Here is a 26,588-nt window from a genome sequence, read left to right as displayed (position 1 = left end):
CTTAGTTGTGTCTGTTTAAAGTGAACTGTGTGGTCACTGACAATGATCAAGTCTGTCTTTTAAAAAAAAAAAAAACACATGTGAAGCTGAAGTTTTGCCTGATTCAACAATTCCGACTGTTACTGAATATCACAAAGTTTCCTCTTAATGCTCTTTTAATGTAATAAGTGTATTCCGAAGTTCATGTGAAGTTATTGTGTGGTTTCACTCACATGAGCAGTCAAACAGGCCGAGATTCATTCTAAAAGAGATAAATGTGTCCTAATAATAACTCTAACTTTGGAAAATCCCCACTTGATTGCACTTGAATGGCGGAAGGAGGGAGGAAACATTTTGTTCCCCCACATGTGGAATCTTTTAATGGCCTGTCTTAATCGCAGGAATAATATTACAGCTTGAAAATGTTTTGATCTTCATAACGACACGTGAATATTGTTTTTGCGACGGACACGTTTGAACACAATGTTTCCTGCTGTTCGTGCTAATTACTCTTTGTTTACTAATCATTTCCACTAATCAGTTAATCCAAAGATAAATCTGAGCGATGCTGACAGGGATCAGAATTCCATTTGTGTTTATGTTTCTTCTGCTGTTCCTCTTATTCGCCTTCAATCGGAAGGAAAATCACTCTTCGGTTACATTACTCATAACTCGCTTCCACACCACCATGTCCTGATGTGGTGTCACAAATAGACATGACTTCATTTTGAAGGAGTCACAAGTCCGAACGATTGGGAACTACTGGTGTAAAGTATCATATGAAAGAGAAATCATTGGTATGAACTTTTTCACTCCTGGTTCTTCTCCCCGTTTTCCCACCGGCCTCTTCTGCGATTGTGTTTTTAAAAGAGTACAAGTGATGTTGATATGATTTTACAAGCGAGATTTGTTTTTTTTCTTTCTTGCAGCATTGGGCAGCCCACGGTGCCAGTGCCCGCTGACCACAGAGAGCCCGTCCAGGCGCTGACGTCACCATCAGCGGCCATTTTTAACACTCGTCCACTCACTTACTGCAGCAGCTCAGCAGATTCATAACAGGCGGGCGCTACATCATACCCATAACCAGGGGCTTTCCAATCAGTCTGTGGGAAATCGGGTGATCATTTGGGATTAATACCCTCTCTTAGGTTATGTAGTTTGAATAATATTGAAATGCACTGCACAGGGGTTTATATCTGGGAAGGTCTGCATTTATGCCATGGTCCTCCATTTGAAGTGAATGAAGCAGTAATAGTGGGCAACATGTGCTTGTTCTCAGACAGTGCTGCCCTCTATTGGAGGGAAGGAGTCACTGCATTAATCCAACAGGCACAGAAACAAATGTCACCCATATGTATTTTCATGAAAAAAAACGTCATGTCCGTATGGAAACAGCCACAATTACAGCACAATAACAAAACAATTGAACCTCACATGACGTAATGCTTTGTGTCATGTGGAAACCTGTTTAAAAAATAAACATCTTCCTGAAATTGCAATAACATAATCTGAGACTGAGAGCTACAGGAATCCAGGTCTGACAATACTCAATCATTAATATTATTATTGTTATTATTATTAATAAGCTTAAATATGGCATTTCCAGTTAACTGCTCCTCGTCTCTCTCTATTCTCTCTCCTCTTTTTACACCGATCTCTCCCCCATCTTTTTCAACTCACCCCACCGGTCGAGGCCGAGTCTTATGCTCGAGGTTTCATCCTGTCAAATGGGATTTTTTTTTTATCCTCCACAGTTGCCAATGCTTTTTCACGGGAACTGTTGGGATTCTCTGTAATTTTGCAAGCTCTCGACCTAAAGTGCCTTGAGAGAATGTGTGTTGTGATTTGGGGCTATACAAATAAAACTAAACTGACCTGAATTGAAAAGAAACTTTGAAATTCACTATTTGCAGATATGGCTCATGACCGAGCAGTAGCTGCAGTGACTGCTGTAATAACACCAAAAGACATCAACTTGCTTTGTGACGGAAAACATAAAAAAAATAAAGATCGACAAACATTCTGCATCCATCCCAAACTGAACATGTTTATTCATAGACTGGTAAAATATAGCACATTTGTATAAAAATGTAGAAAATTGTACACAAAATATAACACTTGGCTTTCGTCTATTATAGTTAATGCTACTATTATATCTTTCTGTCGCTAAAGGTTGATATTTTCTTTTGCCAGCAAAAAAGTCAGAGTGTAGGATGACAGCTATAAAAAAACAAAACACACGCACAAACACACACACACACACACATAGAAGACGACATCCATCAAGTTCATTAATATAAAAGATAATTTTATACAAAACTTCTCATACATTCTAAAGAACAGCACTATCAGTCAGTGTTGCTTATTGCTAGTGTTAGTGTTGTGTTAACATCGACTATTTTGTGCATCGTTTTCTCAGGCATTTTAAGGTGTCTTTGGTAGAATGTACACTGTACCAACATGAATATATGTTCATTTCCTGCTAATGCTCATTAACACTTTGAAGGGACGCTACTGTTTCATTCTGATAAAGTCGCATAGAGAGAGTATTTACGTGTCCTTATTGAGTCTGCCTGTGCTCGGATGTCGAATGACAATTTGTTATTCTTCTCAAAATGGGGTTCATGTGAATAGTTATGCGAGACAGAGACCTTCCCGCACTGTGCTGTAGTCAGTGCAAAGCCACAGTGTAAAATTAGTCCTCCTGCCAAGAGCTGCAGCCTTTAATTCATGTGATACAGCTCAACAGTCCCACAGAAGTACCTCGGCGTAGCCATCAAAATACGTGTTTCACTACAGTGGTAGCAACTGATTAAATTCCTCCGTCTTGATCCCACTGTCCTGAATTCGCGACGCTGATTTTTTTTCTCCAGATAAACTCCTCTTTGGGATTCGAGCCAAGGTGCAGCAGCACTGTACGACGATTGTACCTCTCAGATAAAGGCATCGATTAGTGATCTGTTATCAAATACAACACCAGCTGACTCGGGTTTCATTCCCCAAAAAAATAATCCGTCATCCTCAGCTGAGTCGTGTACGAGTCGTAGGATTAGTTATTGTGGAGCGAAGGCAGTTCTGTTTGAGTATATCAGACATATTGTAACACAGTGGGGATTGTGGCACACATATAACATTTGAGCTTGACTCAGTAACCCCTATGTGTACACCTTAGAAAGAGCAAGGCACTCAGTTTTTTCAGTCACATAAACACCACTGAAAAATGTACACAGCTGCTTAAGGAACACATACAGTAAACATGTGGAGTGCAAACTCTCTGTCTGGAAAAGGCGATTTACAACACAATCTGAACACTAAAGATTCAGAGTCCTGAGTGTCTGTGTGAGGGATATATTTGTGTGTGTCTGTATGTGTGCATGTGTGGGAATACGATGGCCCTGTTCAGACTTGGTACTAACATCCGCCCTGAGAGCTCTTACCCCAAGTGGATAACATTAAGTTCATCTGTTCACGACTGGTATATAACTTAGTCCTGAATGTGTCTCCTGTGACCACTTGAGATCACTCCCCCGGTCTATAAGCAAATAATCACGTACGTTATTCGTGTCCATGAAGACAAAATTATGACTTTTTACCCAGTGTGAGTTTACAGATGTGTCTGTGTGTCTAAGCGAGCGAGATTGAAAGAGGTGATTGAAAGAGGTGAATCTCGTGATGCATTCAGGGACCTGCGCTGTCCACTTGTGATCGGATCCCTCAGGAGGGAAGTTAATACCAGGTCTGAACGGGGCCTGCGTGTGTCTGTGTCTGCATTTGTGCACGTGTGGGAATACTGATACGCCCCTGGTGCGTGTGAGCGTGACGTTCAGGAGGAGGAAGAAATCTCTAGCAATGCGGATTAATATTTAGTAGCACCGAGAAATAATTTCTCAATCACTAAAAAGCGTATCTCTCTCATCCGTCCGAACAGCTTCCTGAACGACTCCCATCTGAACGTTGGCCTTCAGAATCCAAGCAGTCGATCAGGACACAGCGGAGGATTTATCCAAAGTCTCATTGTCATATACACAACATATATAAATGTATATAAAACCTATTTACACGTATCATTCTCTGCTCCACTGTTCGCCACAGCCCTATGTGACTGGAATGCCTGTTTGGAAAAAGTTCAGCGTCAGTTTCATATCAGGCATAAGAAAAATACCAAGTACCAAGGCAGTGATGGAAGAATACAGCAAAGAGCGAAATGGACCAGGCACCTTTGGTTTTAAGGTTTAGGGTGGGGATTCTTAAAAATGTTGAAACCTGTAATGGGACCACATTATTAGCTTGGTCACAACTTGGGACCAGCATGCATTACAGCATATTGTTATTCCTGTTACATTGGTATCCAGTAGCAACAGACCCCTTGACAGTTCAGGGCCCTGGATCGGAGAAGGGTTAACGTGTCGGGTTCATTTATGAAGGCTTATGGGGACGAATAAAACAGCCCAGACTAATGAGTCATTACATGAAATGTTCCATTCAAACGTTTGTCCGTCTCACCCCAACTGACCGTTCTCGCAACATACAAGAGAAAGTCACTATAAGCAACAGGACTTCGGAGTGTGACACTCCAGGCCGTGTTCTTTAAGACCTCGCCAAGGCCTCAGTTTGACTGTTAGTCAGAGTATATGCTGAGCTGCCAAGGAGTTGTCTTCTAAGACAGAGTGTTCAGGTATTTATTCTCCCCAGCCAGCGAGGTAAGCATGGATGTCATGTCACCAACGGCCATGTTGGACAATCCAGAGCCTGGGGCTAAGCTGACAGAAGTCTGAGGGGTGGTGAGGCGCGATGAGGCCTGAGAGGAGGATCCCAGAAGGGGATTGTTGACCGGGCTGAACGAGGAAGAGTCAGCATCATCGATGATGGAGGTGAAGTCTATGCGAGCATTGTCCAGGTCCAGGTTTTCTAAGGCATTGGAGATGGGGCCGGACTCAGTATAAGGACCAGACTTAGTGCCACCTGTTGGATCCAGGTTGGATGCCATACTATGCTGCTGGTTGATACAAGGCCCGTTCTGGGGGTCCATGTGTTTGTCCATATCCATGTTGATCTGACCCGTGTAGTAGATGTTGTTGTTATTGGAAGGGGAGAACATTTCATTTTGCGGATGCTGCGGATGCTGGACTGGAGGAAGTCTGACCCCTCGTCTGGGGCTGGGAGTCGAGTGGACAGGGCTGAGGTGGGGTGGGCTGCCAAGGTATCCCACTCCTACCTGTGGCACGCTGTTCTGGCGGCTGAGGGATTTCCGTACCTGAGGCGGCCTGGGGACCACCATCTCCTGGCCATAGCACGAGCCTGGGAGACCTGTCAGCTGCTGCTCTTTAGGTGTCACAGAGCTGGGCCCTCGGCTGTGGGCTGGAGGACTCATGACCAGGTTCTGGTTGGGGTAGGAAGGATACGTCTGGTTGGAATAAAGGTTCTGGTTTTGGTGCTGAGGGCTGCGCTGCATCATCACTGCCTGGCCACTCATATCCATATTTTCGGACAATGAAGGAGGTTTTATTCCACTCTGCTGCTGCTGCTCTTGCTGCTGCCCCCACATGAGTGCTTGCTGGGACTCTACGTAGTTCCTCACCATCATTTCCTTCACTTGCATCATGGGGGTTTCTGGCCTCTGCCCTTCCGAAAGAGCAGTTCCAGTGCAGCCCAAACTCAGGCCCCCTCTAGCGGGGTAAGAGTTTTGGGCCTGGCCTTGAAAGTCACAACTTGGATTGTTAGAGTTCCTCATCATAACCTGGGCTGTCGGTTGCGGGTAACCCTGAGTCTGCTGGATGAGCATCTGCTGCTGTTGAAGCTTTGCACTTTGACACGCATCTCTGCCTCCCATCCCAGGGTGGAACTGCTGCTCGGGCTTGATGGTGAGCTTGTGGGTTCCATCAGGGCTGTTATAGAGGCCTGTCTGATTGTTGAAGTGGGCCGGTGTCTGTTGAGGCTGCAGGGTGGGGTCTGAATACTGTATTCCTCGCTGGTTCTGCAGAGGATGGCTGGAAGTTTGGACTTGGCTGTGGGCGTCACTCCAAGGGCCTCCAGCGTCACCACCCTGGCCGATGCTGGGATAATGAGGACCCGAGGGACTGAGCTGGCAAGTGCTCATACTGTACTCGGCCTGTTGGAGAAGTGCATTGGACATGCCCTCTGACTGAATCGGCCTTGCTTGGCCCATTGGATTTCCGCCAGCCCTTGAAGCGACTTCCCCTGCCGGATTCGGATAGTGCCCCTGCATGTAAGCCTGGTCTGGGCAGCCCAGAGAGTCATGGCTTGGGGAGAGCTGGTTTGAAAGAGCAACTCCACCTCCAACTCCTCCAAGAGTTGGATGCTGTTGCTGGTATCCCATAAAGTTTCTTTCTCCAGGGGGCATCATCAGAGAACGATCTCTGGCATCAACAGGGGAGAGGTGGGGCTCCATACCCATAGACTCCATCATGACATTCTCGGTGATGCTTGGCGGCCGAGGGGAGTACAAGTGGCGGGAGAGACTGGTGTCAGAACCACGGTGCTGCAGTGCATTCCTTCTGCTCATCATGGCTACGTTATTAAGGCTATTGTAGCGTTTTGGTAGAGCCAGTGGATCCGCGACTGATCGAACCGGGTCACTGGCTCGTCTGTTGATGTTTCCTGGAGCCTGGTGTGGGTAGATAACACCGGTGCCATACTCTGTGTTGGCGCTGTGCCTACGTGGACCGGCTTGTTGGATGAACGGGGGCAGAGGCTGACCCAGGTACTCGCTCAAAACACCTCCTCTTCTGCCCGCAGTTACTGGTTGCTCCATGTTGGGTAAAGGAGTGGGTGGAGGTCCACCTGTCGCTGCAGCGTATTTGGCCTTTAGGCTGTATTGCTGAGCGGGTGTTAAATTTGGAAGACCTGGCAATCCCCCTCCTCCACCAGGACACGGAGCTCCCCTGCGATTGGTCTCAGGAGAGAGGGCATCTCCCCCACTCTGCTCTTGGCCAAAGAGGTGACACTGTCCCCCTCCTGTTCCTCCCATCTGTGAGACCTCACTGGAGCGCCGGCTGGACAGGTAAGGGGACACCATGGAGGAGCGACGGCTGACAGTGTAGGCAGAGCTCAGACTGCTGGTGCCGCTTCCTCTCCTGTCGTTCGTGGGGCAGCCGATCGAAGTCCCACCTCCCAACTCGTGGTTAGACAGCTCCATGACACGTCGATTTGAAAGGAGCGGAGAAGGTGCACACATCCCTATATTCTCACCTGGACCTGAAAATGGAAATCCAAGAGGAAAGAGCTTAGAGACAGTTCATCAATACAAACAATTTCTTTAATTTAATGTACTGTACTGTATCAGTCCGTTATTACCTCCACCAAGGAGGTTATTTTTTCATCTGTGTTTGTTTGTTTGTTTGTTTGTTTGTTTGCTAGCAGAATTATGAGATCTCAAAAAAAATTGGAACATGTTTAGGTTGTTGCAATCAATGTGTGTAACGTGATGTAATATAGTTTTATAGGGTTGTAGAATGTTTTCAACTACTGTTAACAAACAAGTTCAATAACCTGTAGCTACTGATGTGTAGCTAAGAAACATAACGTGGCCTTATTTTATTTCAGGAGACTGCTGGGCCTTAGAGGAGTTATGTGTCTACTGAGAGCAATTATAGTGTAAAGCAACCTTTTGCCCAGAGGAACGATTTTACGAAAATCTTTTCTGGGCAATTTGCACTTCATCATGAATGAACCCAAAGAATATATTCTAAAGAATACACCCATGATGGTAATATTACAAAACTGACCAGGAAGTGTTGGTAGCTTGTTGCCTGCACAGCGACTAGGAGGCGTGGGCCTGCGGATCTGCTTCAGTTTGTCAATCTTCAGGTTCTCCAGCCTCTTCAAAGCCTGCGATGACATTCCCATCGCTCCTCCCAGACCTCCTGCCTCCCCACCTCCACCTGCCACTCCGTCCTCCAGTGCTGTGAGATCCTCCAAGCTGCCGGCTGCATTCAGGTTCATCTCCACCCCGCTGTCATTGTTGTTGGCGCTCCCCAGTGGAGATCGTTCACTACTGCATGATGACTGACCTCCAGGACTCGGCTGGGATTTCTGAAATAAGTAACATAAGGATAATTAAATTTACACTGTAAACAATCCTGTTAAAATGGCAGAAATATTAAGTATATGTGACCTGAGTTTTTATTTATTTATTATACTGAAAAAAAACCAGCAGGCCATTAATAAAACATTACACTGACCAGAGCACTCTCAGGAGCCAGCAGTTTGCAGTCCTCCCTGCGTGTCTCCTCTTTCTCCAGCAGAAGTTCAGAGTTCTGGCCTCCAGGGGTCATAGCTGAGCCAGGGGGTCGAGGCCCCGTGTCTCCCCGATGCTTCTTGGTGATGTGGGCTTCGGGGCCATGCACCGTCTTCACGTGTTTACGTAGAGAGCTCGGATCTGTGTACCGCTTAGTGCAGCCGGGGATCTTGCATACGTACGGTTTCTGCAAGACATCAAAGTGTCAGTCAATACGTAAAAATCTGCTTGTGTGAATAAAGTGTAGCACACATTTGTATAAATGCATCTGAGAGTATTGGCCCATCAAACTATATACTGTGGCTACTAGTTCTATAGATGCTTATTTACATCTCACATTGTGCATATGTTTGCAGCATGAATCTCACATAGAACATGTTTGTTATTCGCCAGGGCAAAAACGGATATGAGCATTCAAGCTATCAGATTAAGATTCCAGATTACTTTACATTGATGTGGGTTAGACTATAACTGTACCTCATTGGAGTGAGTCCGGTTCTGGTGCTTGGCGCGGTCCGAAGCGTTGGAGAAGGCCTTGTTGCAGCCTTCATGCTCACACACGTATGGTTTCTCCCCGGTGTGAGAGCGCAGGTGGGTCTTCAGATTTTCCAGGCGAGAGTAGGCCTTGTTACAGCCTTCAAACTAAAACATAGATATGACAAAAAGGTGGTTTTGTAAGACAACATGCAATAACCAAAAAGAACAATAACACAACTAATACAAATATAAACCGTAAACTACCTATGACAGTTTCACCAAAAGGCCTGAAACTCTACAGCCATATTGTGTTTAAACTACAGTACACTCATAGTGCAAGGGTTTTATGTAAGGATTATTATTTCCCCCTCTTGCTTCTCATCTTTATCATGAACATGCAAATACAATGTGTATTCCGATGGAAGCTAGGAGACTGACTCACAGTGCACTTGTGTGGCTTCTCTCCCGTGTGTCTGCGCATGTGAACCACCAGCATGTACTGGGCTTTGAACGGCCTCTGTTCTCGGCTGCACTCCTGCCAGTGACACACAAACTCCTTCTTCTCGCCATGAATGTGCTCATTGTTGATGTGCTGCAGAGTAAAAAGATACGCAGGGAGACACATTATTTATCATAGCGATATACATGTAACCTTGACCTCAAAGTTTTTCCCTTTGTTATTTCCCCAACCTGCAGGGTCTATAGCTCCGTCTTTCTTACATGTACTAGCTGGTCTTGTGTGTCATATTCCTTGATGCAGCTTTCCCAGTGACAGTTAGTTTCATAGACGGCCTCTGGCTCCGGTTTCCCGTCGTCTTTGTCCAAGTCATCTCTGCCGTCCAGGAGACCCATGAGCGGGTCCTGATGGACACAAACAGAAAACAAGGGTTAAAAACAGTACTGTGCAAGCATATAACAAGTTTAACAATGTCTACACAGGGCCATATTTGCGTCATATTTTATATAATTCATATCAGCCAGTCTTGTTATCCCCTGCTGATGTGATGTCATCAGAAGTAATTTTCAAACTACAGCCTCTTAAAAAACAAACGCGTCTGACTTGACCTCCTGCTGTGTTTTACAAAGTGACAAAGTAAACTCTGGGAAATGTCCAGATTCAATTTGCTGCACATTTTCCTCGGTTCATGTCTGAAAACAGCTTATTTGACTGATCTAAGGACAAAAGCTAAGATGTGAATGAGGAAAAACTCTTTCATGAGAGTGAAACTGTGTCTGTACCTGAGTTCCAGTGGAAGACGGACTGGCCACATCTCCCTCTGATCTCTCCTCCAGGGTCTTCATATTGATGCCATCCATCAAACTGCCCAGCCCTGGCTCCGTTTTCAGCTACACAACAACAAACGCATCATTTGGTTTAACATTATGCACAAATTGTTTCTGTTTGTTAAACTCACTCACTCAATGAACTGCTGTGGCTGCTTTGTGCAGGGAATGATTGAGAGCTGTCTTACGTGTCCATGCTTGGGCGTGACGTGCAGCCGAGGATTGTGCGGAGGTAAGCGTGAAGCCTGGCAGGGACCTGGTGTGTGTCCCCCCAGATGCGTCCCCCCGCCTCCACCGTACATGCCTCCGTGTTGCCTGGATTGGCAGTTTATGTTGCTGGAATAACCCAGAGACGGACTGTGGAGGAACAGAGAAGACAAGATTAACAAAAGCTGAAGGAACCATGGAGGTATTCAAACGAATCTAAAACGTAAAAACCAGTGACCAGTTTCCTGCACGTAGGTGGATGAGGATGATGATGAACTCTTGTTTTCTAAAACTAATATTTAACTTTTAACCAACTGTTTACATTGTTTGCCTTTTAGTATTTAATCAGTTTACCTTTGTACATGTGTTTATGTGTGTAAATACCTTCATCACCATAGTTGCTTAGCATTTAGCCAGTTAGCCACCAGCTTTCAGACTGGGACAAGCACGTTTGAAGTGGTGAATGACAGACATTTAGATTTCTTCTTTATTTTATCTAATTGCAGTTAACCTGCATTTGCAATCAGTCTTTTCTCCATCTGCTGTGGCTTAACTTATATTTACTTCTCATCAGATAATATTAGAGTGTGATTGTGGCTGAATGAGGCGAAAGGAGGTAACGAAAAACGAATAATGTGTGGTTATAATAAAATCATGGATTTCCTTTTGCATCAATTAACATTCATACTGGAGCTTCTGAAGTGCAGTTGTTGATTGAGAGGATAAGAGAGAGTGATATCTTAATGACTGAAGTGTCTGACCTCATGGCGCTCACAGAGAGATGACCGTAGGAGCTGGCTCCGTTGGGGTTGCAGCGCGAGTTGACAAAGGCCACTAAGGAGTTGGGTGATGTCCGGATCACCGTCTGCAGGTCCACACTGGCGTCGGACAGGGGAGAGATGGACAGGGCTCTCTTTTTGCTCAGCTTCAGAATGGAGCGAGGTGTGGAGAACCTCGACCCTACAGGACGACAAGAGCAGGACGCCTCGTTAGTTTGAGATGATGCAAAAGGTCTTTTTTGATTTAGATTCAAAGAGAACGTTTCCTTACCGTCAACAGACCCAATGTGATCAGAGCCCGGCTGAACCTGGCAGAAGTTATGGTGAGAGGACATCATGTTGTTCTGGGTACAGTAGGGGGAGCTATTGCCACCTGTATGGCATTAAGGACAAGAGAGAAACAGACATCAAGACAAATGGTTGCTTAGACACAGAGCCAGTGTGCACATGTTCAAAATCTCTATATTGACATGCAGTCATGTGACGATTGGTGGAGCAGGAAAGAAGAACTAGTTAGTTTCCTCTCTCCCCCCCCACTGGATCTGTTTGGTATCTTTATGTCCAGATCAGTAGCAGCTGTGAGGTTCACGAGGTGTAAAAGATACTCTGAGTGTGACTCACCCTCCGTGGGCGGCATGCCCCTGTGGCCCATCACGCTGTGGGGCGGTGGGGCCTGGGGGGGCCTCATGTATTGATCCATGCAGTGGCCGATCCCCTGTGCTGGTCCCGATCCATGAGTCATACTGGGAGTCATGGGATTATACATAGCTCGACAGTCCTGGGCAGGGCCGTTGTGGAGCGGAGCGCGCAGCGGAGACACATCGCTGTAGGGAGACTGGTCGGAGGGGACTAGGCTGCAAATACATAGGAAAACACTTACATTAGAAATGTATTCATATTGAAAAAAGAAACTTAAATCAATGTGGTAAACGTCATATTATTATTAATTTTAAGTGAAATTCCTTTAAAAATTAACATATTTTTGACCCTGACTTAAAGTTTTGGTTTCAAACTCTTCTTTATGTGCAGAGAATGAGAAACACTTGATAAACAGCTAAACATTTTACAAATCTGAGGAATTATGTGTTAGAACCCCTCACTGTTAATCCATGAGGAGTATATCGATATATATTGGGATTGTGGTGTATATATGCTTTTGAATATATAGATATATATAGATATATATGTTTCAATAATTCTATAAATTCTCGCTCTTTTTCTCTCCAGGGTTGCAGCAGCAGCAGACCTATTGATCTGTTTCTTTAATTTTCCTTTTCTGATGTGTCCGGTGGTTCAGGCTTTCTTTCTGTTAGCTTTAGTCTTGTATGTTGGTTTAGGGTAGAGGACGATCCCCAGATCCTACGACCCTTTGTGGGTGGGTCTGTGGGGTTTTCCTTTCTTTTGTTCATGGTGGCTGGCCCATCAGCCCTTTTGTTGAATTTGGTTGTGTTTGTTAATTCCTTTTATTTGGAATTTGAAATAAATGTATCTTTTTCTGGCTGCTAACTCTGACTTTTTTGTCATGTCTGACCTCTTTGGTTGAGCCTTTTTAAGGGGTTGAAATATGTGTATAGGTTGCAATGTCTTTGTCACATCTAGGTGGTTGGCCTGGGTGTTTGGAGCCTGTACTGTGGGTCAACTTTGTGCACTCAGTGTTGGAAAATTTAGTGGTGTTGCTGCAGTAGTCAGCAGGTTGCAGTTATGAGGTGGTTTGGTGCAGCACTGTGTCCTGTAGCTGAATATTGACTCTGTATATTCCTCTCTCCCTCGGGATCAAAACCTTGTACTCGTACTTAAACGTAAAAAGGGAAGAAAGTTTAAATAAAGTAGTTAAAAGTGACTTAAAGGCAGAAAATATAAGTTAAGGACATATTCAGTGATGGTGCTGACGCGTGAAATACAAAGGGAATATGTGATATGTGTTAGAGAAATATACTTTTATATGAAAAAACCAAGGACATTTTGAATGAATGTTTGATTTGATTGCAATGCATTGTGGATATCACTTTAGAGAGATGTAGGGTGAAGCTGTGTTTTACAACTTTACTTGTCCCCTGTGGAAATTCTTTTTCACAGCATTGCCCAACAACTAACACACAACTGTGAAGGGCAGAAATGTGTAAATACGACACAATACCAGCTTCTGTAAATGCAGTTTAATTACTATTAAGTATTTGTAGGAGCAGGAACAGGTTTTGGAAGCAGTTTACCACCTGGGAAAACAGCACAGCCCGGGGGGGGGGGGGGGGGGGGGAATACTTTGTTGTGATGTCTCCTCCTCACCAGTAGAGGGAGTATAGCCCTTATCTTGCTCTACACTGTGGAAACTTGCTCATCTGGGTTTTTCCCCTCCAAAGTAGAAGTGAAGCCTCATTGGAACTTTCCAGTCTCCTCATGAATCTCAATGTATTCTCTGACCTCTCCTCATTCCCACTGCTTAGTTTCAGAATGGCTCTCCCCTGTTCCCCTCCTCTTTCTCTCTCTGCTCCTCTTTTTTAAAAGCGACAGACTTCATCCATCCTCCTCCTTTCACTTCTCTAATTCTGTCACCACGACGTGTATTCCACACAGGAGCTTAATCTGCCCTCTCTAATCCACTGTGCCGGTTCCCCCCGCCGAATTTACCTCCCTCCTTTCTCTTTTCCCAATCATCCCCTCTGTTCTTCTCCCCTCTTTCTCTCTCTCTCTCGCTCTCTGGCTCTCTCTCTCTCTCTCTCTCTCTCTCTCCTCCTCCTCTCTCTCCCTCCTCCTCCTGCTCTTCTGTCCCTCTCTCTGTCCTGCACAGGCATCTTTCTCTCTCCACCGCTCCCTCTCTCTCTCTGGGTAACCTGAGTGGGGCGCGGGGCAGTCATGCAGAGCGCAACAGGGCCTGGTCAGCCTGTAATTAGCAGCTGTCAGAGAGGCCGAGTCCACCCGCAACCTGGGTGGCATGAGGGAAGGGAGGGTGGGGGGGAGGAGTGAGGGGCTGAGCTACAGGCCTGTGTCCACAACAATTGCTCCTGCACCCTCGTAATATCCCCTGGTGTTAAAATAGGAACAGTTTCTGAAGGTGGATATAATTTGTGCTTCCTCGAGACGGGCTGCTCTGATGTGGGCCGAAAGATTGAGATGAGAAGTGGCATGATCAGAGAGTTCAGTCATTTAGAAAATACTTTCTTTTCGAAAGGTGCATTAAGGAGATCAGCATCCTTCTTAGGTTTAAGACGGGAAACAAGCATGAACGGCCCGACTGGCTTTGTCCTGAGTTTCCAAAAAAGAACACCTTCAAACACCTTCACTTGTGCATGAACTGAAACGTAATTATTAAATGGAACTCAGTAAATATGTGTGGTTGCCAGGTTTGAGTCCTTCATTCCTGTGCACAGACCAAAACCTGCACGGGCTCACCGACCCTACATGGCAACCTGAGCTATTGCTGGAGATGCTGCACAGCAAAGTGCTGCAGGATGAATATACCGTCCAATCTCAAGACATATAACTCCAACTCTAAAATCTGCAGACGCCTTCAGTTTGACCTTTCACAGACATGTCTGTATTTTATATACTGCACATCGGCTGATACAAGTAATAAACAGTTAGTTAAAAATACTAAGCTAGAGATAACTAGGCAACATCTCATGTCATCAGCCCTGTCTGTCTGTTTGTTGGCTGGATTTTAAGCAAGATCAAACAAAAACAACTCGGATCAACAGAGGTCGGTGGAACGATGGGACATAACCAAAAAGAAGAACCCATTCAATTTGAATGTGGATTATAAAAGGGGGGGGGGGGGTAGATCCAGGATTTATTTCCTTAACACTGCAAGATAGGTTGTTGTTGCTTGATTTTTCTTTTGTTGATTTCTCAGAGAATACCTCATGGATCTTGATGTAAAAATCAGGCGTGTTTGGGCGACTAATATTTCTTGCCATGTGAAATTTGTTGCAGATCCAAATAAAAATCCAGATATAGTTGATTTAAATGTGGTTCATAAAGAGACTGTTGGGCCCTGTCGGAGGTATGAAGAAAATAAAATAAAAAGGAACACACTATTTGTATCTTCATCTCAATTCTTGATCAACAAGTTTAGGGATCCATATTTTCTAGCTCAGGAATGGGCCAGGCTGTTTCCCCCTGTTTCAAGTTATTATGCTTAACTAGAATAATCCCGTCCTTATTAACCCTCTCATTTATCTCTTAAATCACACGTTTTTCTCTTATAAGATAGTTTCACTGAGACATAAGGTGGTTAAAGTGCAGAGTAATGAGTGAGGACAGTAAGTCTTACCCTCTGGAGGGCTGGCTGGGTGAGGTCTCGTAGTGATACAGCCCCTGGTGTGGCTGCATGTCCACTGGCATTGGAGCTCCGAGACCTGCTGCTCCCCCTTACTCCCTGGACCTGGGACACAGAGACGAGGACGCGGTCAGACCCAAACAAACCCGACCACACAGAACCAAACACCATCAGAGAGAAGAACGGCCGAGTAGACAAAAACAATTGTGGTTGGGGAAGAAATAAGAAAATATTGAATGTTAACAACAAACCCAACCAAGCACATCAGTTCAAGGGAAAAATAAACTTCGGAGTCATTTTGTTGATATAAACGATTTAATCTATTATGTAATAAAAAGAGGAAACTGTAGTAACACAAAATAAATAGAAGTAATTTATTAAAATCATTGCAAATAGTTTTTTAAAAGACCTGAATTCATTCAGTTTTACTTAGAGTAAAAAACAAAAGACTAGAAGTCAAAGTACGGATTTGTTTCTGTATAAGAATCTGATTTTGAGCATAAATGAGCCTTTGGACAAAACATCAAATGGGTCATTTCTTTGCACTCTCTTCTTTAAGTTGAGTGTTTCATGTTTTAAAATACTTAGGTTAAACCCTCTAATCTCTCTTTTAAACTGAGTCCTCTCAAAGTGGCTCAAACGCTGCTGACAGACACTAAAAACCTGCCACAGCTGCTCATCCTGGACGGACCAGGCACACAAAAAGCTGGCTGTCGCCTTGAAGCTTACAGGGCGAGCGCTGAGGGGATGCTTGAACCAACAATATTCAACCTGAGAGTAGAACAGAGCAGCTTCTTGTGTCAGGTGACTCCAGCTGAGGGATCCCACTAACAAGCACCTGGTCATTACATCCAACCACATCAGTGCAGGTACTAACTGCTGTCGGAGCTGAGGCGTGTACGTGTTAACAGAGCTAATTAAGATGATGTCATAGCAAGCACAGAAGGAGACGCTTAAAAATCTTTATTGCTAAAGGTAGAAAACAAAAAAATGGTTTCAGATCTTCCCCTTTGATGCCACATTCTTTAGCTCTGCCCTTTAGTCCTTGTCATGCATGAGGAATCAAAATATCACATTGCTGTTGTTCATGTGACAAGTGTTCGAACCCTGTCTGGGAAAGCCGCCGTCCCACTGCGGATGAAAGCTCCGTGGTCGCAGGGTGACAGGTTGCCAGGCCTGTTATGTAGTAGCACACAAGTGTTAAAAGGGCAGTAGGGACCTATTTAAGCCCACAAGCCACCAGAGGGATTTGGCATGCAAAGTTAGCCAGTGCCTTAATGACGTGGGCGGTCTGGGGTTAATGGCACATATTCAGCACCAGCTTCAGATGTGTGTATGATAATTAGCCGGAAGTGCTAAATAGAGATCTCGACGAGCACCTCAGCTGTCCAGAACCAATAAATACCAAGAGAGAGGACTCCAGACAGCCTGACACACACACACACCACACACACACATACACGCATACACACCTGTCAGTCTCACCAGGGGGTACCATTATATTCCAGTGGCCACCAAGTCGACAGAGAATGTGTTTGTGTGTGCGTGTGTGGTGAAAATACAAGAAGCAGTTAGTACTGTGTAAGCCCCGCGGCAGGTGTGTATGAGAAAAGAGATTTGGAAACAAGTGTATCTGCTACTGTGTGTGTGTGTGTGTGTGTGTGTGTGTGTTGTGATAAATGGTTGTGTGTCTCAGATTAGAAGTGAATAATGTCAGCAGCATATTTTTGGAAAAATATGTTTGTGCGTACATGTGCACGTGTCTCCTGGGAGCGATGCAGCAAGAGTGTGTTTGTGTGTTTTTGTGTGCTCTTACGGTTGTAGGTCTATGTCCACACTCACTCAACTGTGTTGTGTAATCAGTTTACAATCTTGAGTAAGTCAACAACAGTAAACCTGAGCTGCTCTGCCATCTTGAAATTCATTCTCAAGCAAATATACTTGTAGAGAGAAACATAATACCACCTGTCAAGATATAAACATACACAACATTAAGTCCTACTTCTTTTACTAATACAACAAGTAACGTTTGAAAAGGACACAACTTAATCTTAAAATACCAGAAATAGTTAACAGAACATAGGACAATAATAAGAATTATTATATAATTGATGGTATTTCCCAATCTTTTCGTTGTCTTAGTAGTTTCTTGTTGTCCGATTTTTAACTGTTTCATCGAATTGAATATATTTGATTGAAAATGTGTATATTGAATATTTCATGAGCACAAAGTGGAGATATCATCCACATGTACATATTTACCATTTGAACTTTCCAATAAAGGTTGCACACATATTAATGCACACACGAATGAAACAAATGTGTGAATGTGTCAAATGCGTATAAAGTCTATAGTTAAAAAAACTGCCTGTGAATTTGTACATGTTATATATGTTTGGAAAAATGACTTCACCATGATTTCATACATCCATGGTGCTGACACAGGTGTTGTGGCATCAGGTTATTTTAGGTTAATATTTTGTGAGAAACTCGAAGGGAGTCTGGTCCCTGGTGTAATTTGTGGTGCTGGGTTCGAGAGGGATGGGGCAGCATAAAAATTAAAAAGCCCCAAGGCCATAAAATCCCACGGCTAACTAAACAAGGCTGCTCCGCTGCTGCACAGCGAGCCGGGCAGGAGCCGGGGAGCCAAGGACGAGGACAGGAAGTGCAGCCACCTTCTATGACCAAAACCTCCAGCTTCACTAACCCCACAACATCATCACCAGCCCGTACAAATAAGACACACCTAAACAAATCTAATGTTACACAGGCTGGACACCATCCACAGGAATCCAGTGGGAAAAACTCAGGAATAAAGAGTGAACAGGCTGAACAGGATCCACACAACATGAAGACTAATTTGACATTGTATGCATAAACTAACAAACAATTTCCAAATTAATTAATTTACCTAATTTATCTAATTAATTAAATAATCAAATTTAAGTAATTTCTAAGCTTGATATGTATTATGGATTACTTGAAGAATAAAAAAGGTTAAAATACTTTTTAAAAAGGAATTTAAAATAACTTCAGATTTTCTAAATATACTGTAAGTGTACTATTTTTCCAAAGTGAGACAAACTCATGAAAGTTTTTTTATGTTTCTGGATTGTGAAATTAGCTGAGCTCAGTTACTGGATACTTTTAAACGAGCTTAAGTCCTGACTGTGGTTTTATCATCGAACATTTCCATTCCAGTTTATACTTATCTAGTTACCAAACCAACACAGCTCTCCACCAAAAAATTAAATGTGTTTTTTATATCCCTGATGGACTGTTACACATTCCCTGTCAAGAGCCAACTACTGACACTGTAAAAAAAAAAAACACCGTTCAGCAAAAGCTAAAACTAAATACAACCAAAATACTCAGGCTTTTCTCCGAGGAGGTCAATCATGTACAGATGTAAGTAACCTCTAAAAGAAGATGGATCACATTCCTCTTTCGAAGAAAAAGGTTTAATCCATAAACAATAAAACTCACATTGACTCAGTTTAATAGACTCAGACAGTCTGGAGCAGTCGAACATGCTCTGGCATGAGCAGGAGCTCCTGGTGGCTTAAAGTAGATAATGACTGAGCTGACATTGTACCGACTGTAGGACTTTCACACGTGAAGTGTCCTGACAATTTCCAGAGGGGTTGGACAGCAGAAAGTCTGGGACAGTACAAATGGTTAACCTCATTGGTAGCTTATGGTAGCTAATGCTAGCAAACTTAAAGTAGATCAGGGTCAACAACGGACATTTTGCTGACTGTGCAACTCTTTTTTCTACTCTTGCGACTGTTTCACTACATCGCTACGATATCATTTATGATTGTAGATGCGTAATTGTAAATAGGTCGTAGCTCAAGTAGAACAGAGTCTCAAAGTCAGTGAACTGCCTCCTTCATGTTACACAAAAAATCCATCAAATATACCGACGTTTTTGGACTCAAGCTAACGTTAGCTGCAATATTCATACTGCACCAAGTAGCTGCTTTTAGACATGCACTGGACAGAGTTAATACGTCACTTCCTGCCTCTCCCTGATGCACCCGGCTGCTCCACCTCTCGCCCGAATAATGCGGAGGATTTGATGCTGTTGTGAACGCGTCTGTTCAGAGAACTTCCTGTTGTGTTGTGCATGTGTGAAGAGCAAATTGTGGGTAAAGTCCGGACCCAATTCTCCGAACTCATGAGTGTGTTAATTTGAGCACATGCTATTCCTCTATAATATCAACATTGACCTGGGATGCCTCAGTGAGAATATTACATTACATTACATTTCATTTAGCTGACGCTTTTATCCAAAGCGACAATAAGTGGTATAATAAGTATATCAGTGCTTTCTGCTGAATACATCTCATCTCTTCTTTGACGCCTGGCTTTGATCAGACGGCATCATTCCCCCTGATGGCCTTTGCTGTGAACTAAGTTCACATCTCAGGTGATAGTTTGTGTGTGTGATACACAAAGAGACGCATTGTTTGGTTTTTACATCCTTTTGGCCATTTTGTGACGTTCCCATGAAGTCTGGGGCCTCCTCCTCCTCCTCCTTCTCCTCCCTCCCGCCAGAGAGGAGAAGACTTTTCCACAGGTCACCGGTCTCGACAGACAAAAGCGCCTGATCTGATCCGGCCCCGGCTCCACTCGGCCTCTGCACTGCTTCACTCTTGGGTGTAATATTAAACTGAGACTCACACATGTCTGTGCCCCCCCCCCTTTATAACTTTACACACTCAACGCAAAACCAGACATGCTTTGGGGTACTTTGTGTAGTGTAAACACACATCTGGAAGTATTGTGTAAAGTGTCTCTCCCCTCCAGCCTCTCCGTCGTTCCTTTTCTTTCATCCTCTCGTTCCTCCTCTTCCAGTCTCTCTGCCTTTATCACTATCTCTGACTATCTTCTGCTCGCTCTTCTCCTTCCCCCTCCCCCCCTCTCCCTCTCTCCCTCAGCTCATTCCATCTCTTGCGACCTCTCCCTCGCCCCTCCCCCTGCTGGCGGAGCTGCAGTCGAGGTGGGTGTTCTCTGGCTGTTATGACTTGAGAGACGATAATGGCAGCTATAATGTAGCCAGCCGTTCCTGATGTGGCTGGGCTTGTGGGAGATTCTGTTGTGTTAGGGCTGGAGACTCGGTGAGGGAGGGAGGGAGGGAGGGGGGGGAGACGAAGGCGGGGCTCAGGCCCTCAGCCAACCACCGTCCAGATTCTACTTCATTTTCTTTTTCGTCCCCCCCCCACCCAACTCTCTTCTGTCTTTCTCTCCTCACCCACTGACTTTTTTCGAGCCCAGTTGTTTTCGTTCAGTGGTAAACTTTGTTTTCAAATTCTGCCTTTGCTTTTGTAACCCCCCCAGCCCCCCACCCAACACAGACTTCTCTCCCCCTCCTCCCCTGCTTTTCTCCCCCACCCTCCCTCCCTCCCCTGTGTTTTTTACCCCTTTTTACCCACACTGGGTGAATTCCTTACAGCTGCTGTAATGTGATGGGGGCCAGTGGTGTGACCACTGAAAGGCCACAGGGCCGGAGACATCACTGTAATGTACAATAAGCCCTATTCACTGACCTGCTGCAGCGGAGATTAATGTCATATCTACTTATGAGCAGCCATTTTGAGTTTGATCGGAGCCGCTTTAATCTCTCTTAAGTCTAAAACTGACATATTCAAGAGGTATCGAACAGGAATAAGTACAACAAGTGAAGAAAATCTGTTGTTTAATACTTTAACTCTCAGACAGCAGCTATTTAGTGATGTTGTATTGTATAAACTGGAATTTAATGTTGTGTTTAATGCACCTGAGATTCATGTTCTGATACCGGCTTTGGAAAAACCTCCGATACTGAAGAAATCTCTGATTTCACAATTATATTAATTTCTCCCAAATAAAACCCAGATTTTCTTTTCCTGGATATCACTTCTTCTTGTTCGCTCAAAAAAACAATATGTTGGATTATTAAAACATGCAAAAGAAAAGATTAATTATTTTTACAATGACTAAAACTGTGATTTTTTATTTAAAGAGTTCTGCCTGGTTTACAGCCAGACAGAGGTTTACAGTTTCTGGCATGGAGCATCACTTTGGCTATTTTAAATGTAGACTTTGCATTATTGTATGAGTTTTTACAATATCAATACAGTTCCCTGCTTCATATTGTCTCATATATGTAGAAAGGATTCAGAATTCTTACTGACTACATCAACAAACATTTCATGAATATATAATCATGATCCAAGTGACCAATACAAACAGAGGAGGGAGGGCTAACTGTCTAGCCGCTTGTTTTTCCTTCATGATATGTCATTTGTGCCGGAAGTTATAGCAGAGATGGGTGAAGCAGATATGATGCAATTAAAAGACTAAAATGAAACCTCCTACTACACTACTGAATAAAATGGGGGATTTCTCTGGGTCTGTTGTTGGAAACATTTTGGATAAACATTCTATCTTTAATAAATTTAAAAATCGAAATCTCCCGGTAATTCAAGTTGATCAATGTAGCAGATAATTAAAAGGAAATGTGATTTCTAGACAATAAGGGCCACGCTCATATGACAATGACGCTAATGATCTTGGGTTCAAGAGTGAAAACTACAAACTTGCTTAATCCAGTAGTCGTGTTGAGAGAGGAGAATCCCTGAAGCCCTAAACTAATGTTTACTAGCCTGGTGCTGTGGTTTAATACAGTCAACACTGCAGCCCTGGTTTCAACCCGCTGGTTCACACCTCACATATCTCGTTCTGTAAACTGTGGGCTGAGGAAGCCGTGGTGCTGATGTCTCACTGCTGGGGTTCTCACCTTGTCGAAATGGCAGAATGAAACGTTGATCCCTTGTTGCTACACGGACGGAGTGACTGATGACAGACAGCGGGGCACCGGAGGGCTCGAGCTTCCACTGAGCCGGGAGTCGAGCTCAACCGAGCGCGCTACACAAAAGTTTAAAGCTTATGTGACGTTTTGGATTTGTACATTTGAGGGATATCGGAATCTCAGAATCTTATTCAGCTTGATGAAACTTTACGCTGAAAGTGACAGGGAGAGGAGCTGTGCAACCATTAAGAGGCAGACAGCAAGTGCAGTAACAAAAAAACAAAAAAATTCAATGAAAACCACTCTCATTTACTCATGCTGCTTTTGTTACGTGTTGGCTGTGCAGACCTGATTACTGTTTTAGCTCCTTTTTAACTGTTGGCTTGATCCGTCGGTGAGTTGATAGTGTTTGTTTTAGGATTAGGAGTGGTTCACCTCTCCGTGTTTTCATTTGCCTGTACAAGCGCCGTGTTGTGCCGCCAGCCACCGAGCGGCTTTCCTCCGAGGCAGTTGGACGTTTTAACATTTGTCAGGTTTCAGGAGCCTCACCGATGTGTCTCTCAGGCGGACAGACGTGTGTGTTCGCAGCCCATGATGTGAGTGTCTTTGCCTTCAGCCGAACCTGCTGTTCCCTCGCTCCTCCACACGCCCACGTTTGCTCCGTCCTCTCTCCAGGCCACCCACCCGCCATCCTGCACATACCTGTGGTTTCCTGTACCCTGCTCCCCTCCTCTCCCCCCTCCTCTTTTCTTTACCTCAACTCTCTTCTCTCCCCCCTCCCACCCACCCCTCCACACACCTTACTCTCTCCTCTGTCTTGCATGTAACATCAAACTCTTGTCCTGTCTCCTGCTTCTTCGACTTCTCCTGCATGTCAGCGTATCATGTACGCAACGCCCCGACCACAAATATTTCTTTGAACTCCTTTTAAGGAGGAGAGCCGGAGGAAACAAGGGGGAGGGGAGGAAAGGGAGGGAGAGAGGGATGGATGGATAAAGCAGATGAGGAGAGGTTGATTCACACAGCTGGCTCCCAGCTGTGGGTCGAGGTAGCATGTAGCACAGCGCCATCTATAAACAACAAGGAGCCCAACCCCCATTTTCAAGAAAGAACGAACAGAGCTTTGTCATCGTAAATCCAGCCCAGCACTCCTCTAGACCTTCACCGGTGCTCCTGAACGCCACCCAGCCGCTTGTTGCTCTGTCCCTCCCCATCCTCTCTGCAGCTTTACATCATTTTCTCTCCTGGCTTTTGTCCACTCTGCTCATCAGCTCTGAGGCCGGGCTGTCAGCGAGGCAGTTACAGTACAAATCCAGGTCTTGTAAATCTTCTCCAGTCAGTCAACTCCCTGACACAGGCACAAAGAAAATGTCCTGAGCAGGAACTCGCTGCAGCGTCCTGATCCACACTGAAACAGCGAGGGACCCGCAGCAGTGAACAAAAACCAGATAATAATCTGTTTGGTTTATAGAAAGACCACAGTGATTATAAGAAAAATAATAATCCTAACAGTCTTGGGTGGGCAGGCGATATTTATAGCCGGCCGGCTGCTACTTATATTCCTTAGCTGTATAACACAGCTGGAAGCGAGGGAGGAGAGAGAGGAGGTGGAAAACTCATGAAGAAAGAGAGACAGAGGACAGAGAGACACAGGGGCTCCAAGGGATGGAGGGAGAGAGAGAGAGAGAGAGAGAGTGTGCGGGGGCGGACATCCAATGCACGTGTGTGGCTGAGAGTGAGACACACAATGAAAGGCTGAGGGAGAGAGAGAGAGAGACATGGATGGAGAGTACACAACGCGAGCCTGGATTTGTGTTTGTGCGCGTGCGTGTGTTTGTATTCGGCGACACAGCTGCAGACGTCCTGCAGGCCGCCAGACGAGCGCAGTGACCACAGCTCTGAGAGCCTCTCACAGGGGGGACGCCAGGAGAAGCATGACTCAGACAGCACAGAGAGCACAGACCGGTCGGATCCATCAAGAGAGCAGCCATGTTGAATTTAATTTCATTACTTGGCTTTTGTTTCAGGGTCCTTTCCTGTGCAGCTGATCACTGAGGAGAAGGATGTGGATGGAAAGTAAAGCATTGTTCTGATGTGTAGACTTAAAGGAAAGGTCAAAGGTCAGAAAGGTAGACAAGTGTCATTACAAATGTTTTAAAAAGAAAGTGGAAAAAATATAAATTATTGTGTTCTCCGAGAATTATCCAGCTTGCATATACTTTATATGCACGAATGTCAAGTATGTCATCTTTAGTTTGGAAAGGCAGATTGGTACAATTTCCTTTAACCTGAAACTGTGGTGCAAGGCAGGGTTTCTGTTTTTCTCCAATAAGAACACAAAAATGTAAAATATGTCAACTTTCTTTCTATGTCAGAGTTAAATGTTGACTTACTTAAACTGAAATTGGAGCTTAAGCAACAAAGACAACCTGTGTGTGTGTCTTTGTTTTTCTAATGTAAATCTGACCGAAGCACTGAAAGAAGAGGACGCAACACTCCTGTTTACTTTTTGCCTGTTTCCAATACTCTGACACAGAGTCCTTTTGAAATCCTGATAAATGAAACTCAAGTGGAAATCATTAGTTTGATACAAATCTGTTTTTTCTGCCAAACAAACCGGTCTCTGTCTCTGTGTGTGTTTTATCTCTTCTTCTCCTCAGCATGTAAACTGTACTTAAATTTGTCCGAGCAGCTGAACACACATGTGCAGACTTGTCTCCATCACTTTACTGTTAGAGGACTAAACGTGCACACCTGTGTGTGTTTGTGTGTTCCTCCTCGATAAGGGTCATTGTACTACTCGGTGTTATATCATCACTTCCATGCCCGTTCTTTCTTCCAGCCTCTCTCTCTCTCTCTCTCTCTCTCTCTCTCTCTCTCTCTCTCTCTCTCTCAATCTGTTCCCATTTTCTCTTCCTCTCGCTCTCTTCTTCTCCCCAGACACAAGCAATAAACGTTTCTTTACATTTGTTTCTGAGTATATACAGAAGTATTTACAACAACTTAAACATGCAAATCAAGACTTTGTTCATGCTTGAATTTGTCTCAGCCCACAACTCGTCTCCCCTGTGCACCTGAGGGATCTGCAGTAAACTAGAACCCACAGCAGAACTGATGACGGCTGCGATCTGACGACAAATCTGATGATGCAACGCAGCCGGGACGGAAAAATGATGTGCTCCCTTTTCATTCTGATGCCATTCAGTTACACAAACCTCATCAATTTGCACCGCGAAACAAATTACAGAGTGTGTTTGGATCATACACACTCAGACACACTGTGAAATTTGCACTTCTCCTGTGTGGTCCGCCTCGGAGCTGCTGACTTCATAACTAATATATCGCAGGCGTTTAGTTTAATACCCAGATGTTGGTAGAGGCAAGGCATCCGGGCTGCGTTAGCTTTTAATTGGCTGGGATCCATGTGAGTCAGGGACACACACACACACACACACACACACACACACACACACACACACACACACACACACACACACACACAGAGTTTCCCTAAACTAATGAAAAGGTTGGCCGAGCTCTGACAGAGCACCAGTCTCAGGGAGAGGCGAGTCATGGCTGTCCTGAGGACTCTACAAACTAAACAAATGCAACACACACCCATGCACATACACTACACAGAGCTCCAAGGACTCACTGACGACACACACTGCGGAGGGTTGCAACAAGCAGCGGCCATGATATCTGCCGAGGAGATTGTTATAGCATGGAATAAAGAGAAGCACGTTAGGGAACGACAGAGTGAAACAAAGGGAGGGAGGGTTGGATCTAAAGAGGACAAATCGCACAATGATAAGCTGCTATATAAAATTTCTTGGACACAAAGTACAGAGTAAAGCAGGGTAATTGTTTGTGTGTGTGTGAGTGAGAGAGAGAGAGAGAGAGAGAGAGAGAGAGAGAGAGAGAGAGAGAGAGAGAGAGAGAGAGAGAGTGCATCTTCCCACTGGGGCTGTAATTAAGTGGCATTAACATAACTAAAAGGCAACAAATCAGCTCATCAGTGAATTGGAGGGGTGAGGATCTGAAAACACAAACACACACACACACGCACACACACACACACTAAGGCTTATAATTGTCTACAGTTTTGCTCTCAAATAAACAGACGCACAAAGCAGTGAGATCAAAAACACATGAGGAATGTCAACAATCTAAACTGCGGCTCATTTAAATTGATTGTGAAAATCCTTAATTTGGGCATTTCACCAGATTTTCTCATTCCAAGCCTCGAGACCACACACACACACACACACACACACACACAAAGACTTTCTCCTCCAGTTTTGTCACTTATTGTAAGTCACTGAAGTGTGAGCGCCGCACATTAGGCCCAATAACAAGACTTCAGTCTGACCTGGAGCAGAGCCTCAGACTCCTCTTAGGAGCAGCCACTTGTTGAATGCACGCGAGTCCTCCACCACTTGTTTGGAACACACAACTCGCCAGAAAAACAAAAGGAGGGAGAACATGTTTTTTTTGGCTGCCATATTTCTTTCTCAGTCTTTGCAATACTTCAGC

The 26,588-nt window shown here is 44.5% G+C and overlaps 1 protein-coding gene across 1 annotated transcript in view; it reads right to left on the bottom strand.

Annotated features, from left to right (window-relative positions):
• Positions 1–1,999: 1,999 nt before the first annotated feature.
• The window catches only part of gli1 (GLI family zinc finger 1), a 51,084-nt gene continuing 26,495 nt past the window's right edge, over positions 2,000–26,588 (bottom strand). The window contains exons 2-13 of the mRNA XM_053445973.1: positions 15,251–15,361; positions 11,605–11,837; positions 11,255–11,356; positions 10,966–11,164; positions 10,186–10,354; positions 9,953–10,060; positions 9,434–9,574; positions 9,156–9,305; positions 8,714–8,878; positions 8,181–8,423; positions 7,725–8,031; positions 2,000–7,194 (exon numbers count right to left, since the gene is read on the bottom strand). Coding sequence (XP_053301948.1) covers positions 4,637–7,194; positions 7,725–8,031; positions 8,181–8,423; positions 8,714–8,878; positions 9,156–9,305; positions 9,434–9,574; positions 9,953–10,060; positions 10,186–10,354; positions 10,966–11,164; positions 11,255–11,356; positions 11,605–11,837; positions 15,251–15,321 — 4,446 coding nt within the window. The 5' untranslated portion in view covers positions 15,322–15,361 and the 3' untranslated portion in view covers positions 2,000–4,636. The remainder of the gene's footprint in view (positions 7,195–7,724; positions 8,032–8,180; positions 8,424–8,713; positions 8,879–9,155; positions 9,306–9,433; positions 9,575–9,952; positions 10,061–10,185; positions 10,355–10,965; positions 11,165–11,254; positions 11,357–11,604; positions 11,838–15,250; positions 15,362–26,588) is intronic.

Source organism: Pleuronectes platessa, chromosome 2 (genome assembly GCF_947347685.1).
Source record: "Pleuronectes platessa chromosome 2, fPlePla1.1, whole genome shotgun sequence".
NCBI classification, from domain to species: Eukaryota; Metazoa; Chordata; class Actinopteri; order Pleuronectiformes; family Pleuronectidae; genus Pleuronectes; species Pleuronectes platessa.
This window is presented reverse-complemented; position numbering and strand designations above follow the sequence as displayed.